General features: G+C 45.5%; 1 protein-coding gene across 1 annotated transcript in view; it reads right to left on the bottom strand.

Annotated features, from left to right (window-relative positions):
• NOX5 (NADPH oxidase 5) overlaps window positions 1-12,688 on the bottom strand; it is a 37,228-nt gene extending 24,540 nt beyond the window's left edge. The window contains exons 1-5 of the mRNA XM_070468710.1: window positions 12,486-12,688; window positions 8,157-8,280; window positions 6,355-6,505; window positions 1,853-2,063; window positions 639-873 (exon numbers count right to left, since the gene is read on the bottom strand). Coding sequence (XP_070324811.1) covers window positions 639-873; window positions 1,853-2,063; window positions 6,355-6,505; window positions 8,157-8,280; window positions 12,486-12,673 — 909 coding nt within the window. The 5' untranslated portion in view covers window positions 12,674-12,688. The remainder of the gene's footprint in view (window positions 1-638; window positions 874-1,852; window positions 2,064-6,354; window positions 6,506-8,156; window positions 8,281-12,485) is intronic.
• Window positions 12,689-12,958: the final 270 nt, after the last annotated feature.

The raw sequence follows: 12,958 nt of genomic DNA, 5'->3' as shown, positions 1-12,958 counted from the left end.
AGTAAGAAACTGATAGTGTCAAAAGGAGTATTTGAACTAGAGATGTACATCTCTGATCATTAAAGATGAATCTTGACTTATATTGTGCCTAAACCTATTGGCTAACAATAACAGGGTATACATATAAGTAAGTGAGCGTATATTGGGTAATTGGGAGGGGGTTTTTGTTTTTTGTTTATTTTGTTGTAGTTTTATTTCATTCCAGTTGTAGAAGTGTGTTATCAAATACACTTGGAGACCTCAGGCTCTGGTCCAGAGGATCACATTCTGGCATTCAAGGCCTCTTGAAGTATTCTCTTTCTGGCTGGAGCCCTCACAGGAGCTAGCTCAACCTCATCTGGGTCCACCATAGGGTAATTGTGAGGGTCAGTAACCCTATGGAAAGTGGTTAGCACTGTGACTGGTACATAGCAAGCACACACAAATGCCAGCTGTATTATTTACCTGCTGTGTGACAACAGACAACTCATTGCCCCTCTCTGAGCCTTAGTCCCCACCACTGAGTGTTGGCCCAGTGGATTTCTAAGGTGCCATCCTGCACTGCCAATGCAGGTGTTTATGCGTGGGTCATTTAGTCTAAGAGGAGCCTACATCAGCCCCCCTGCCCGCTTCCCTGCATTGTGCCCACAGAGCCCTACCGCGATGAAGCTACAGTCAAAGTTGAGGCACTGGCCACAGCCCTTGGCCACCATGACGCTGGCTCCGAAGGCCCGGTAGGCACTAGCTGCCAGGGCAAACAGCAGCACGTGGAGGCCCACGAAGACGGCCAGGCAGAGCGTGTGGCTGCGGTGGTTGTGCCAGTAGGCAGAGGTCAGCGGGCGAGGTCGGCGCTGGCATCGCTGGGGAGCTGGAGGCGTCAGCCAGTGAGCAGCACTATAAGAGAGGACTCCACTCAGAGGGGCGCGGCGCAGTGGGGACCACCGGGGTGGGAGCCTGGAGACGCACTCCCTCTGCAGCCGCTAACCCTTGGGAGCTGTGGAGCAAACAGGCCGGCTTCCTTTCACATCAGCAAAGGGAGGGCAAGTGACTTGCTTACAGTCACACAGCTAGGTAGAGCTGGGATCAATCTCCCGTCTGTCAGATACCATACCCATACCCATAGTTTTTTAACTACCTTGAGTGGGGAGACAATCATAACGGATGGAAGAATCTGAGAAATTTTTGAAGTTAATACACAAAAAGAATGAAGTACAAAAGTGGCACTATTCAGAACTTGGAGTCAGACAAACTTAGGTCTGTTGTTACACCATTTTTATATTATTTTCTCCACAGTGCCTATCAAATTTGTACTTGTCTAGTTTATGTACTTGTTTATTGGTATAAATTACCTGTGTCTCAGCCTGGAATGCAGCCCCAGCAGAGCTCTGCCATTATTGAGAACAAGGCTTGGTACAGAGTAGCTGCTCGAACAAGTTGAATAAATAACTGTCTTTGCTAATTATTTGTGTGCACCTAGGCGTGTTACTTCAGGTGAAATAGTTTTAATGTCTTTTTGTTACTTCATTCTTTATGTAACCTCAATTTCCTTTTCCATGTTATGCAATGATATACTTGTAAAAATGCCCAGCACAGAGCTGGTGCTTAATATTGAGTTGATTCTTAAGGAACCCTGTAGAAAATGCACGCATGACAACAGCTGCCCTGCAGAGGGCAGGACAGGCATTTGGCCCCAAGAGAAAGTGGGCAGAGGAGCTAAGCTGCCTCGGGTGGGAACCCGAGGGGCTGGGCTGGGCGGGGCCGACCGGGGCGGGGCAGGGCCAGGCCGAGGGATCCTGCTTGTGCTCAGGCTACACTTCGCACCTGGGCTCTAATCCCGGAACGGGCTGTGTCGCTGCACCAGCCAGGGCGGTACCTGATGGTCAGGTTCTCCACGACTTCGGGGAAGCGCTGCAGCTCGTCTCGGAGCTCCTCGAAGGTGATGGTGCCGCTGCAGTCCTTGTCGGCCGACTCGAAGAGCGCCAGCGCCAGCTGGTCCAGCTTCTCCTGGGGCAGCGAGATGGTGCTCTCGTGCAGGCACGACTGCAGCACGGTGCGCAGCTCGTCAGCGTCGATGGAGCCGCTGCCTGTTTCAGGCAACGATGAAGCCTAGTGGGGACCTGCACCCACGGCCCTCCCACCTCACTCTGTATTTGCAAACTCCCCCTGCCTTGCACAACCACTGCATTGTGGGATTAACTTGCTGTTCTTTCAGGTTTCTGCCAACCTGATGTCTTTAGGAGTAAAGACCAGGCAATCAAAGGACATATGGCACCTCCAGCTCACAAACCTTCCATGGCTCCCTACTGCCGGGCTCAACAGAGGCAAACACCTTCCCAAGCATGGAGAATCTTTGGCCTCAGTGCATGCCTTCCTCTAGAATCTGCAGCCTCCTCTCTTAAGTACCACTCAACTTCCAAGACCATCTGCCCAGAAGATACACTTGCTTACTTAATCTATAAGGAGCTATGTGCCCAGAGCCCCAATTATTCAGAGGCAAATTGTATATGAGGTGGTGGTGAAGAGGTTTCTCTTTGTTCCCCAAATTGTAGCAGACTCTGCTCATCCATCCATGTTGTCCTGAGAGGCCACAACTGGTCCCTCAAGTCCAGGGTTGTGACCTTATGAGAACACGAGTGGCTAAGAGTGATGTGAAAAGGAAGCCAAAAGTACAGTTGACCCTCAGTACAGACGGGTTCCTCATCTACAAATTCAATCACAGTTGGTTGAATCTGTGGATGGATGAACCCACAGGTATCAAGGGTTGACTGTATGTCTACATTTTATATAAAGGACTTGAGCATCCATGGGTTTGGGTATCCACAAGGATCCTGGAACTAACTGGAGAAACAACTGTATCAACTGAGATGGGATCCAAGGCTTTTTTTTTTTTTTTTCTGTATGTATTTTCATTCTTCATAAGTAGTAGGACCCTTGATTAGAAATTTCTTGACTTGTTTTGGATATAGACACACATGAGGTAACAATATGCTTCTACCCCTTACTGTTAGATGGTGGGCTATAAATCCTTTAGAGTCTTGTGACTTTGCTTTTCTCTAAAATGGGGCTAATTATTCCTCCCTTTCAGTATTGGTTCAAGGATAATAGATAATCATAAAGCAGAAAGGACTGATGCTGAAACTGAAGCTCCGGTATTTTGGTCATCTGATGCGAACAGCTGACTCATTGGAAAAGTCCCTGATGCTGGGAAAGATTGAGGGCAGAGGGAGAAGAGGGAGTCAGAGCACGAGATGGCTGGATGGTATCACCAATGCGATGGACATGAACTTAGGCAAACTTCAGGAGATGGTGAGGGACAGGGAGGCCTGGCATGTTGCAGTCCACGGGGTCACAAAGAGTCAGACACGACTGGGTGACTGAACAACACAACAATGTAGTATTTGGAAGAAAGTAGCTACATATAAACTAAAGTCTATTGGTACTATGATCAGTACTTGGGCCAAAATCAAAGCCTGTAATCACAGTACGATGCAGAGTCTAACACACCACTCTCTAGTCACACCTCCTGTCCTTCAGCTTAGGCAAGAGCCTAAGGCAAGAGCCATGAAGGCAAGAGCCATCATGAACCATACTTTAAAGCAAACCTTAGTAAAGCTCTGCCAAGAAACTCGTGAACCCTGGACCAACTTGTTTCTTCCTATCGCATTCCTCAGGGTCCATGTAGCCCCAGCAGTAATCTGAGATTTAGCATATTTGAAATGACCTGTGGAGGCCTTTTCTTACTAATGATGAATTCTAAAGGATGAGGGTGTGAACCAGGCCCTGAGATATATTATTAATCTTGGACACATTCAGAAGGTGATCCATGATTATGCCCCAAAGGCACTGCAAACTCCCACTAAAAATGCAAAGGAAGGAGCAGTTCCTTCACAAATAAATCCAGGGACCAGGTTCTTAAAACCTGGAAAGAGGGAGACCCCCAACCCCAAGACCAACTATTGCACAGGATGTGTTGAAGCCTTCCCTATCTGATCCAAATAGACTATGGATGTGTGTCAGTCTCTTTTAAAAGAAATAATTCCTTGATTTGGACTTCCAAAGTCCTTCCAAAGTGATAACAGGCCCTTTTTCATAGCCAAAATGACACAGGAGCTAGAGAAACCCCATAGGCCAGAGGGCTGTGCCAGGAGCACAACAGCAGCTGCGTTGAGCTTTCCCAGATGCAAATCCAGTCCCGTGATCCCCCCACGTATTCATTGTATGGAGACTCCAAACCATGACCTCTGGGGCCTGCCCAGTCTGGGTTCACCAACCACCCCAGGCTCACTGGGTGCCTTTTTCCCACTCAGAGTCCCTTCCTTTGATGATTCTGGGCTTTCAGAGACTCTTTACGCCACAAAGTTGCCAACGATGTAAAAACCAGGATGATTACTGCAGTGTCATTTTTGATGCCAAAATAAGGAGGGAGAACAATGGAATTCTCCATTTTGGAAATGGTGTTTGAGTAAATAAACAACAACTGACCCCTGTAAAGGAGTGTCCTGAACTAGGCATTGTTTTGAGTTTACATAACTAATTTAATCCTACCAACCTCACAGGTATGTACTATTATGATGATCAGTATTTTCATGTGTTACGTGGGACATTAAAGCATGGAAAAGTTAAGCAATTTGCCCAGGGTCACATGATTAACAACTGGTGGAGCTGAGATTTGAACCTGGGTAACTTGGTCTCAGGGTCAGAGATCTTAAGTACTAGGCTGTGCTTCATGGAACATAGGGTCAAAGTCACACAGTGGCACATAATGCAGTCACTACAAATGATGCTATAACTCCACTGAGTTTCCCCTTCTCACCCGTTAGATAGCTGTTATCAAAAAAAAAAAGAAAAGAAAAGAAGTAGAAGTATTAGAGAAATTGGAACCTTTATGTATTGCTGGTGTGAATGTAAAATGGTGCAACTACTGTGGAAAAGAGTATGGCAGTCCTCAAAAAAAAAAAAAAATTGTCCTGTGATCCAGTGATTCCACTTTTGGATATATGACCAAAAGAACCAAAAGCAGGGTCTTGAAGAGATATTTGTACTCCCATATTTATAGCAGCATTATTTGCAATAGCCAAAAGGTAGAAGCAACCCAAGTGTCCATTAACAAATGAATGGATAAACAAAACGTAGTATATACATACAACAGATCACATTCAGTCTTAAAAAATAATGAAAGCCTGTCACGGTACAACATGGATGAACCTTGAGAACATTGCTGCTGCTGCTGCTAAGTCACTTCAGTCGTGTCTGACTCTGTGTGACCCCACAGACGGCAGCCCACCAGGCTCCTCTGTCCCTGGGATTCTCCAGGCAAGAACACTGGAGTGGAATGCCATTTCCTTCTCCAATGCATGAAAGTGAAAAGTGAAAGGGAAGCCTCTCAGTCGTGTCCGACTCCTAGCGACCCCATGGACTGCAGCCTACCATGCTTATGCTAAGTTCAATAAGCCAATTATGAAAGGACAGCTATTATACAATTTCAATTATATAAGGTAGCTAGAGTAGTCAAATTCTTGGAGAAGTGGGGAGTAGGGAGTTATTGTTTAGTTGGTACAGTGTCGGACTGGAAAAATGAACAAGTTCTGCAGACGAATGGTGGTGAAGGTTGCACAACAATGTGAATTTACTTAATGCTTCTGAACTATACACTTAAAAATGATTAAAGTGATAAATTTATTATGACTATTTTACTATAATAAAAATGATGTTGTAAAGCAATGCAGTCTTATATGATCAATTGTTTATATTGCTGAGTGAAAAAAGGTAGTGTATATAGTATTATAATCCCATTTTGTTTTTTAAAATGTGTGATGAATGTGTATATGCTATCAGTTACAGGCAGTATAGAAAAATGCAATGGGTGATTTTTGTTTTTTTTTTTTTTATCATGTTTTGAATGTTTTTTTTTTCCATTTATTTTTATTAGTTGGAGGCTAATTACTTTACAACATTGCAGTGGTTTTTGTCATACATTGAAATGAATTAGCCATGGATTTACATGTACTCCCCATCCCGGTGCCCCTGTTTTCTTTTTTAAACCATTCTATATTGTCTTAAATGTTCATCGTGGGCTATTACTATTATTAAAAAGCAACAAACCAATTTCTTTTTTCAATCATGGAAAATAACAAAGGAAAGTTCTGGCTTCTTGTGAGTTGAATGAAGGGCATTTGTCTGCCTGCCGGTGTCCCACCCTCTCCCCCAACAAAAGGGAGATGAGGACCAGAGACTGGGCAGGGAACCCACAGAGAGAGGGAGGAAGCTGTCAGCCTCACCTGGAGACATTAGCCCAGTGCTGGGCAGTCACTGAGACGGCCCGTTCCCTTTGTCCCTCCCTCCGAGTCCTCCTCCCATCCCACCAAGGATGCTTACCGTCGACGTCATACACCTGGAAGAGGAATTTGAGTTTGTCCATGGGGCTGCCGTGGATAAGCAGGGTCAGTGCCTCCTGCAGCTCCTGAAGTGTGATGGTGCCACTTCCATCCGAGTCAAACAGGACAAAGAATCTCTCAGCAAAGAAAGACTGTGGCCAGAGGAGGACAGGAGATGGGTACAAATGTGGCCATGGAGCTTGGGCTTTGAATTCATTCACTGTGTGAGTGTGTGTGTGTGTGTGTGTGTGTGTGTGTGTGTGTACATATGCCGTGGGGTGGTGGGATTCAGGGAGGACTCAAGTGACTGAAAATAGCCTGTGATCTTCCCAATGAAGCCACACCAGGGGACAGTGTCCATGGCCCATCCTGTCAGCTGAGAACAACTTTGGGCTCTGGTAGGAGAACTGTTCAGATCCCTGTAGCGAGGATAGACCTGTGTCTGGGTCCTGGGCTCCCTTCTGCGTCTCTGGCCTGGTAATTTCCATAGGCTCTCTGTCTCCATAACCCACCACTCTCATCAGCCTTGCAGTCCAGACCTCTGGTGGCCCCTTACTCAACTTGGGAAAAAGGTCAGATTGAGTGTCCCCCTGCAGGCTCCTCCCAGGTCCAGTCTTTTTCCCCTTCGGGTGACCTCGAGGGACAGTGAAGCCAGGAAGGCTTTATAAAGAAGGTGCCACTTGAATACCTATGTCTTCGCCTTGTTGTTTGGGCTGCCTATAGCCTGCAATTAAGTTCTCCTAATGTAGAGTTGTTCTTAACAGCACTTGTTCTCAAGTGCTGGTGCACTCACTCCATTCATCATTCAACCATTCATTCATTCAAGAATCATATCTGCACAAGCCCCCGCTTGCCAGGCAGGTCTTATGTTAGGCACTGGAAACACAGAAATTAAGAAGACAGGCTGGGTCAGTGTCACAGATATGCCAGGCCGAGATCTACTCCCTGAGGCAGGGCAAGGGGCCTGAGGGCTTTAGTGTCTGATCTAAGTTCACAAGCGTGGGTTCATGAGCACGAGGTCCACTGTGGGCAGTCAGCCCTGCTTCGGCCTCACTCTTTTTCACCTGGGTCCCTTTAGTAATGCCTTTATCACTCTCCTAATATTACTCTACCATCCCGAATGGTCTTCATCTTAAGATATCTTATAGCCCCAATTAGGCAGAAGGCCTTTTTTCCCTTCTCCATATTGACTATGAAAGGAGACAGTGTTTAGAGTTCAAAGCAGTGCCCCTGGTACCAGCAAGTGAGGGGCCCTCCCATCCAAACAGGGGCATTCAAATGCTCCTTGTCTCACTCTCATCAAGGATACAGGCCACCACGAGAGGCCATCCCAGAGGACACCTGCGGAGAGGTTGGCATTTGCAGGCTCACCCCACCCTCCTCTCTGCTCATGTCTCTACTTTTTGTCAGGCACGCAGGCTGTTATGGGGATGGGCAGAGGACCTATGACACCGAGACAGAGGCCTGGGGATGGTGTGGCACTGCAAACAGGCCTTTAATGGGTACAAACCATGGAAAAATTCGTTTTTTTGGCAGTAAACTTAAGTCTTGGCATCACCTCTGCCCATGAGGCTGGCAGTAAATGTAAGGTCAATAATATTTCTTAAGATTTGACAAGCTACTGATTTCCAACTTCATGTGTTATTTGAAAGATCCTAGAAAGCCATGGCTACCACCATGGATGGAAGGGCCCCAGTAGCAGAGACTTTTCCCTCCTTGTGAGGTACTGTGTCCTGGAAACCAGATTGCTCCTCCTCTACAAAATATAAGCATGGGGTCCCCACTTCTGGAGCAGACACTTGCCTCTTTCACCTGCAGGGCTTTTTTGAAGTCTTGCAGGTTGATCTCCCCATCTTTTCCCGCAATGGTCTCAAACTGCTGTGCCACCCACTGAAGCCACTTGGTGTCCTCCTCGGCAGTCATGGTGCTGGGAGACAGAAGAGACAGGTGGGTGGGTTTGGGGTGTCCAAGGGCTCAGGAGGCCTCACAGTGGCCCCAGGACCTCTGTCTTCCTCCAGCTGGGGTCTTGGTCTTCCCAAGTGGTTGAACCAGCTTCAGGGTGGGAGCAGTGCTTCCCCACAGCTGCTTCTTCTTGTCTTTAAGTCTCTTCCTTCCATCTAGGGCATTGGCTGACCCAGGCTTAAGTCTCTTTAGGTTCTGGGATGACAGGGCCCCACTGAACTGGAGCTCAGACGATGGGCTTAAGTTCAGAGAATGGCTCACTCCATGGGTGTTATTAATACGGTGACAGCGACATCCCACCTCACATTTACCCAGCTCTTTACTGTGCTCTGAATCCTTCCCACTCACTCTTTGCTTTGGTCCTTGTTACCAAATGTAAAGTACTCGACTGCTCTGAGCTTCCTCCCTGAGACATTTTACAGGGAGGAAACAGGCTCAGAGCACTTCAGTTATTTAGCAGAATTTATTCAGCAGGTCAACTCCAAGGCCACTGCTTTTCCCATCACACCCAAGAACCTCCACCCTCTGCCTGAACATTTCAAGTATAAGCCATGCAAGGGCTGCGACTGAGGGCTTGACTCTCCAGGTCCAGGATGTATCAGCAATGTCACAAGGGCATCAGCCATCTTAAACCCTCACAGATGGGCTAGCTAAACTGTGATAAGAACAGAGATTAACACTTTGTGTGGCATTAGAACCCAGCAATCCAAACTTGAGTCAATGGTGAGTCAATGAGTGAGAATTTATGTCATCTTATTCTCTAAATTTCCTTCGTGAGAATGGCTTTTGTCTATATCCCATGAGTTTAATATCACTTTAAATAATTTAGCTACAATCAATCCTCGTTATCTGCAGATTCCATATATGGAAATAAGCCTATTCACTAAAATTTATTTGTAACCCCCTTATACTTGCAGCATTTCTGAGATCACTGTGGACATGGGTAAAGCGGGAATGCATTTGAGTCACTTGATGTGCGTGTTTCCTGTTGAGGTCAACACAAGCAACAATCTGCCTACTTGTCTCAGCTCTCAGACTATGTTTATTGTTTAAATGCCTTTCCCACAATCTATTTAGTGTTGTGTGTTTCACATTTTTGCACTCTTCACTGGTGATTTTGCTCTTTAAAATGGCCCCTAGGAAATACAAAATACTGTCTAGTGTTCCTAAGCACAAAAGTCTGTGATCTGCCTTATGCAGAAATCACATTGTTAGATAAGCTTTGTTCAGACACAAGTTCTAGTGCTGTTGACCATAAGGTCTATGTTAATGAATCAACAATTTCTGCTTTAAAGGAGTCTTTAAACAGAAACACATAAAACAAATCATGTATTGATCATTATATGAAAACTGTGTGCCCATCCGCTGGTAGGAACCAAATCCTGTATTTATTTTCCCCAGGAATAAATGTGCAGAATTTCCTCATTCAGGGTTTGTGGTGACTTTACAGAATACAGCTACCACAAAAAAATGAGAATTAATTGAATATATAAATAAGATTAAAAATAAATGAGTTAAAGTGAAATGAGTCAGAGAAAGACAAATATTTTATTATATCACTTATATGTGGAATGTAAAAACTAAAACATACTATTAACATAATGGAAAAGAAACAGATTCACAGATATAGAGAACAAACTAGTGTTTACTGATAGGGAGAGGACAGGTAGAGAGGAAAGATAGAGGTAAGGGGTTAAGAGGTACAAACTACTATGTATAAAATAAGCTACAAGGATATATTGTACAACACAGGGAATGTAGCCAATATTTTATGACTATAATGGAGTATAACTTTTTGAAAAATGAAATAAATGGGCTTTCACTTAAGAAACTAGAAAAAGAATAAAACACACACATACATGAATAGAAGGATAGAATCAAGTTTAAAATCTGAAATTAAGACACTAGAAAACTGGGGGGAAAAAAGGTCAAAATGGTAAACTGATTTTGGTTACAGCAATGGCTTTACAGATGCATGCATATGTCAATACGCATCAAATTGTTCATTTTTATTAATAATTGAACATCAATTATGCCTCAGGATAGTGAAAAAAGGGCTTCCCTGGTGGCTCAGATGGTAAAGAATCCGCCTGGAATGCAAGTGAACCAGGTTTGATCCCTGCGTTAGCAAGAGCCCCTAAAGAAGGGAACAGCTACCCACTCCAGTATTCTTGCCTGGAGAATCCCATGAGCAGAGGGGCCTGGAGGGCTACAGTCCGTGGAGTCACAGTCGGACATGACTGAGTGACTAAGCATGCATGCTCATTGTGAAAAAAACAAGTCGGTCCTATGAAAATACTAAGTAAAAAAGCGTGATTAGAGAAAGTGAAAAAATAAAATATTAATATTGAGAAAGGCAATAGAATCCAGAAAATGGCTCCAGAAATATGAGTATTGTGTGCAAGCGATTGGTGAACATAGAGAAATGAATTAATTTCAAGAAGTAACAATCTGAACAGACCAATAGTCATTTAAATAGTTAGTAAGGGGGCTAAATGTCAACATTTAAAATAATGTAAGGCCCAGCTTGTTTTCACAGTTGAGCTTTCTCTAATCTTCAGAAAATAAGTCCAATGTCAAACCATCTCAGATTGTAGAAAATGACCGTAAGATCCCTAGTTTATTTTACAAAGCTATCATTAGCCAAGCCCACAGAAGACAGCATGCGAAAAGAGAAAATTCTAGACAAGTTTCACTTACAGAGATGCAAAACTCTAAAATATAACCTAGTTAAATCCTAAAGTTTACTTAAAAAATTAGGGCTTCTCTGGCAATCCAGTGGTTAAGACTACAAGCTTCCACTACAGGGGATGAGAGTCCGATCCCTGATCGAGGAACTAAGATCTCACATGCCACATGGCATGGCCAGAAAGTAAAAATCAATTATCGTCATCATCAGGAAGGACTTAATTTAGTAATATAAGTGTGTTCACTCCTAAGAAGTCTATCAACAGCTCTCTGCAGCCCAACAGGGCAGTCACCTGAGCATGGTTCCCAGGCCCTGGTAAGTGCTTGTCAGAAACAGGGGAAGCTGGTGAAATGCCCCTTCTGACTCACCAAATTCGGGGCAGGGCCCAGCAATCTGCATATTCACCAACTTTGGGGCGGGGCCCAGGAATCTGCATACGTAGGCAGAACCCTGAATGTCTGTGACCCACACAACGTGGTCCAGGCTCACACCTGGAGAAACACGGCCCCGAAGGTTAAACAGCCTCACCTACTACTTTTCTTGGGACCCCACAGGAAGACATTCCACAAAGCAGAGCAAGTTCTAGGAAACAGGCTGCACACAAGTGCTAACCCAGGGAACATGGGGGCAGGGTATCAAATGTTAACCTCCCTCGTCTCAGAAATATTAGTGTGCCTGGCCTACAGGATGAGAAAGGAAGCTCTGCAAAGAGGCTGGAGAAGACGCAACTGGTGGGAAGTAAAGAGTGAGGGCGGGTAGGGAAAAGGAGGTAGTTCGCAACAAGAAACCGGGAATCTGCAGGTTTCAGAGCTCCAGGGGAGCCTGGTATTGACGAGAGGCCAGAACTGTCCCCAGGAGACCAGGTTCTTAGGCCCACTGGCCCCAGTGTGTGATAGTTTCCTCATCTGTGTGTTCGTGTGTGCTAAGTCGCCTCAGTTGTGCCCAACCCTTGGCAAACCCATGGATTGTAGCCCGCCAGGCTCCTCTGTTCATGGCAAGAATACTGGAGAGAGTTGCCATGTCCTTCTCCAGGGGATCTTCCCACTCCAGGAATCAAACCTATGTCTCTTACATCTTGTGCATTAGCAGGTGGGTTTTTTTTTTTTATCACTAGTGCCACCTGGGAAGCCCTCTTCATCTGTAAATGTGACAGTCAATCCTTCAACAAAGGGTTGCCACGGGGACCCAATGAGATTCTATTTCAAAAGTGAAACTCGTAAACACTGCACAAATGTTAGGTATGATTATTAGTCTGGTTATTAGACTTGGCCAATTCCTTATTTTATAGATGAGAAAACAGGCCCAGAGAGGGGAGATGACTTGCTCAAGATTGAACAGCTTGCCCGTAACCAGACAAGAGCGGGCTCGGGTCTCCTTACTTCTGCTACAGGTAGTCTACCCTTTGCGGACCCCCAAAAGAATAAGCACTCCTGCCTTTCCCTTGTCCCTGGCATGGAAAGTGAGACAAATGAGCCACTCACCCTCTGAAGCCTTCAGAGTCTGTCCAGGCTGTGTCTCCCGGTGCACTCATCTTCTTCGCTTTTAGACCACAGGTCCCGGAAAGGCTGCTGTCCGTACAGCAGCCTGCGTCCTGAAGCCCACAGTTTATCTCTCCCCAGCTACTCTTCCTGTCTTTCCTAAAAAGCTGCTCACACCCGCAGCTGCTCATACCCACAGCTGCTCACTGAGCCATGCGCTGGCTGGTGGCCAGCTTGTTACAGAGAAATTTTAAGGAGGCCTGGTGCAGGGTGGGGCAAGCCTTTTCCTAGGAATGATGTTGGCTATGTTCCATCTAGTCCAGTACCTTCCACTTTTCCTCCCTCAAGGAGACTGGGCAGGTCTAGAAATGCACCATGAAAAAAAGTGCTTCATGAGACTTCATGGTCCACAGTCCCATCAGTTACCAACAAAAATGCTGAGGACTTCACACATGGTGCCCGATTGAATATGTAAC

Source organism: Odocoileus virginianus, chromosome 6, assembly GCF_023699985.2.
Source record: "Odocoileus virginianus isolate 20LAN1187 ecotype Illinois chromosome 6, Ovbor_1.2, whole genome shotgun sequence".
Lineage (NCBI taxonomy): Eukaryota > Metazoa > Chordata > Mammalia > Artiodactyla > Cervidae > Odocoileus > Odocoileus virginianus.
This window is presented reverse-complemented; position numbering and strand designations above follow the sequence as displayed.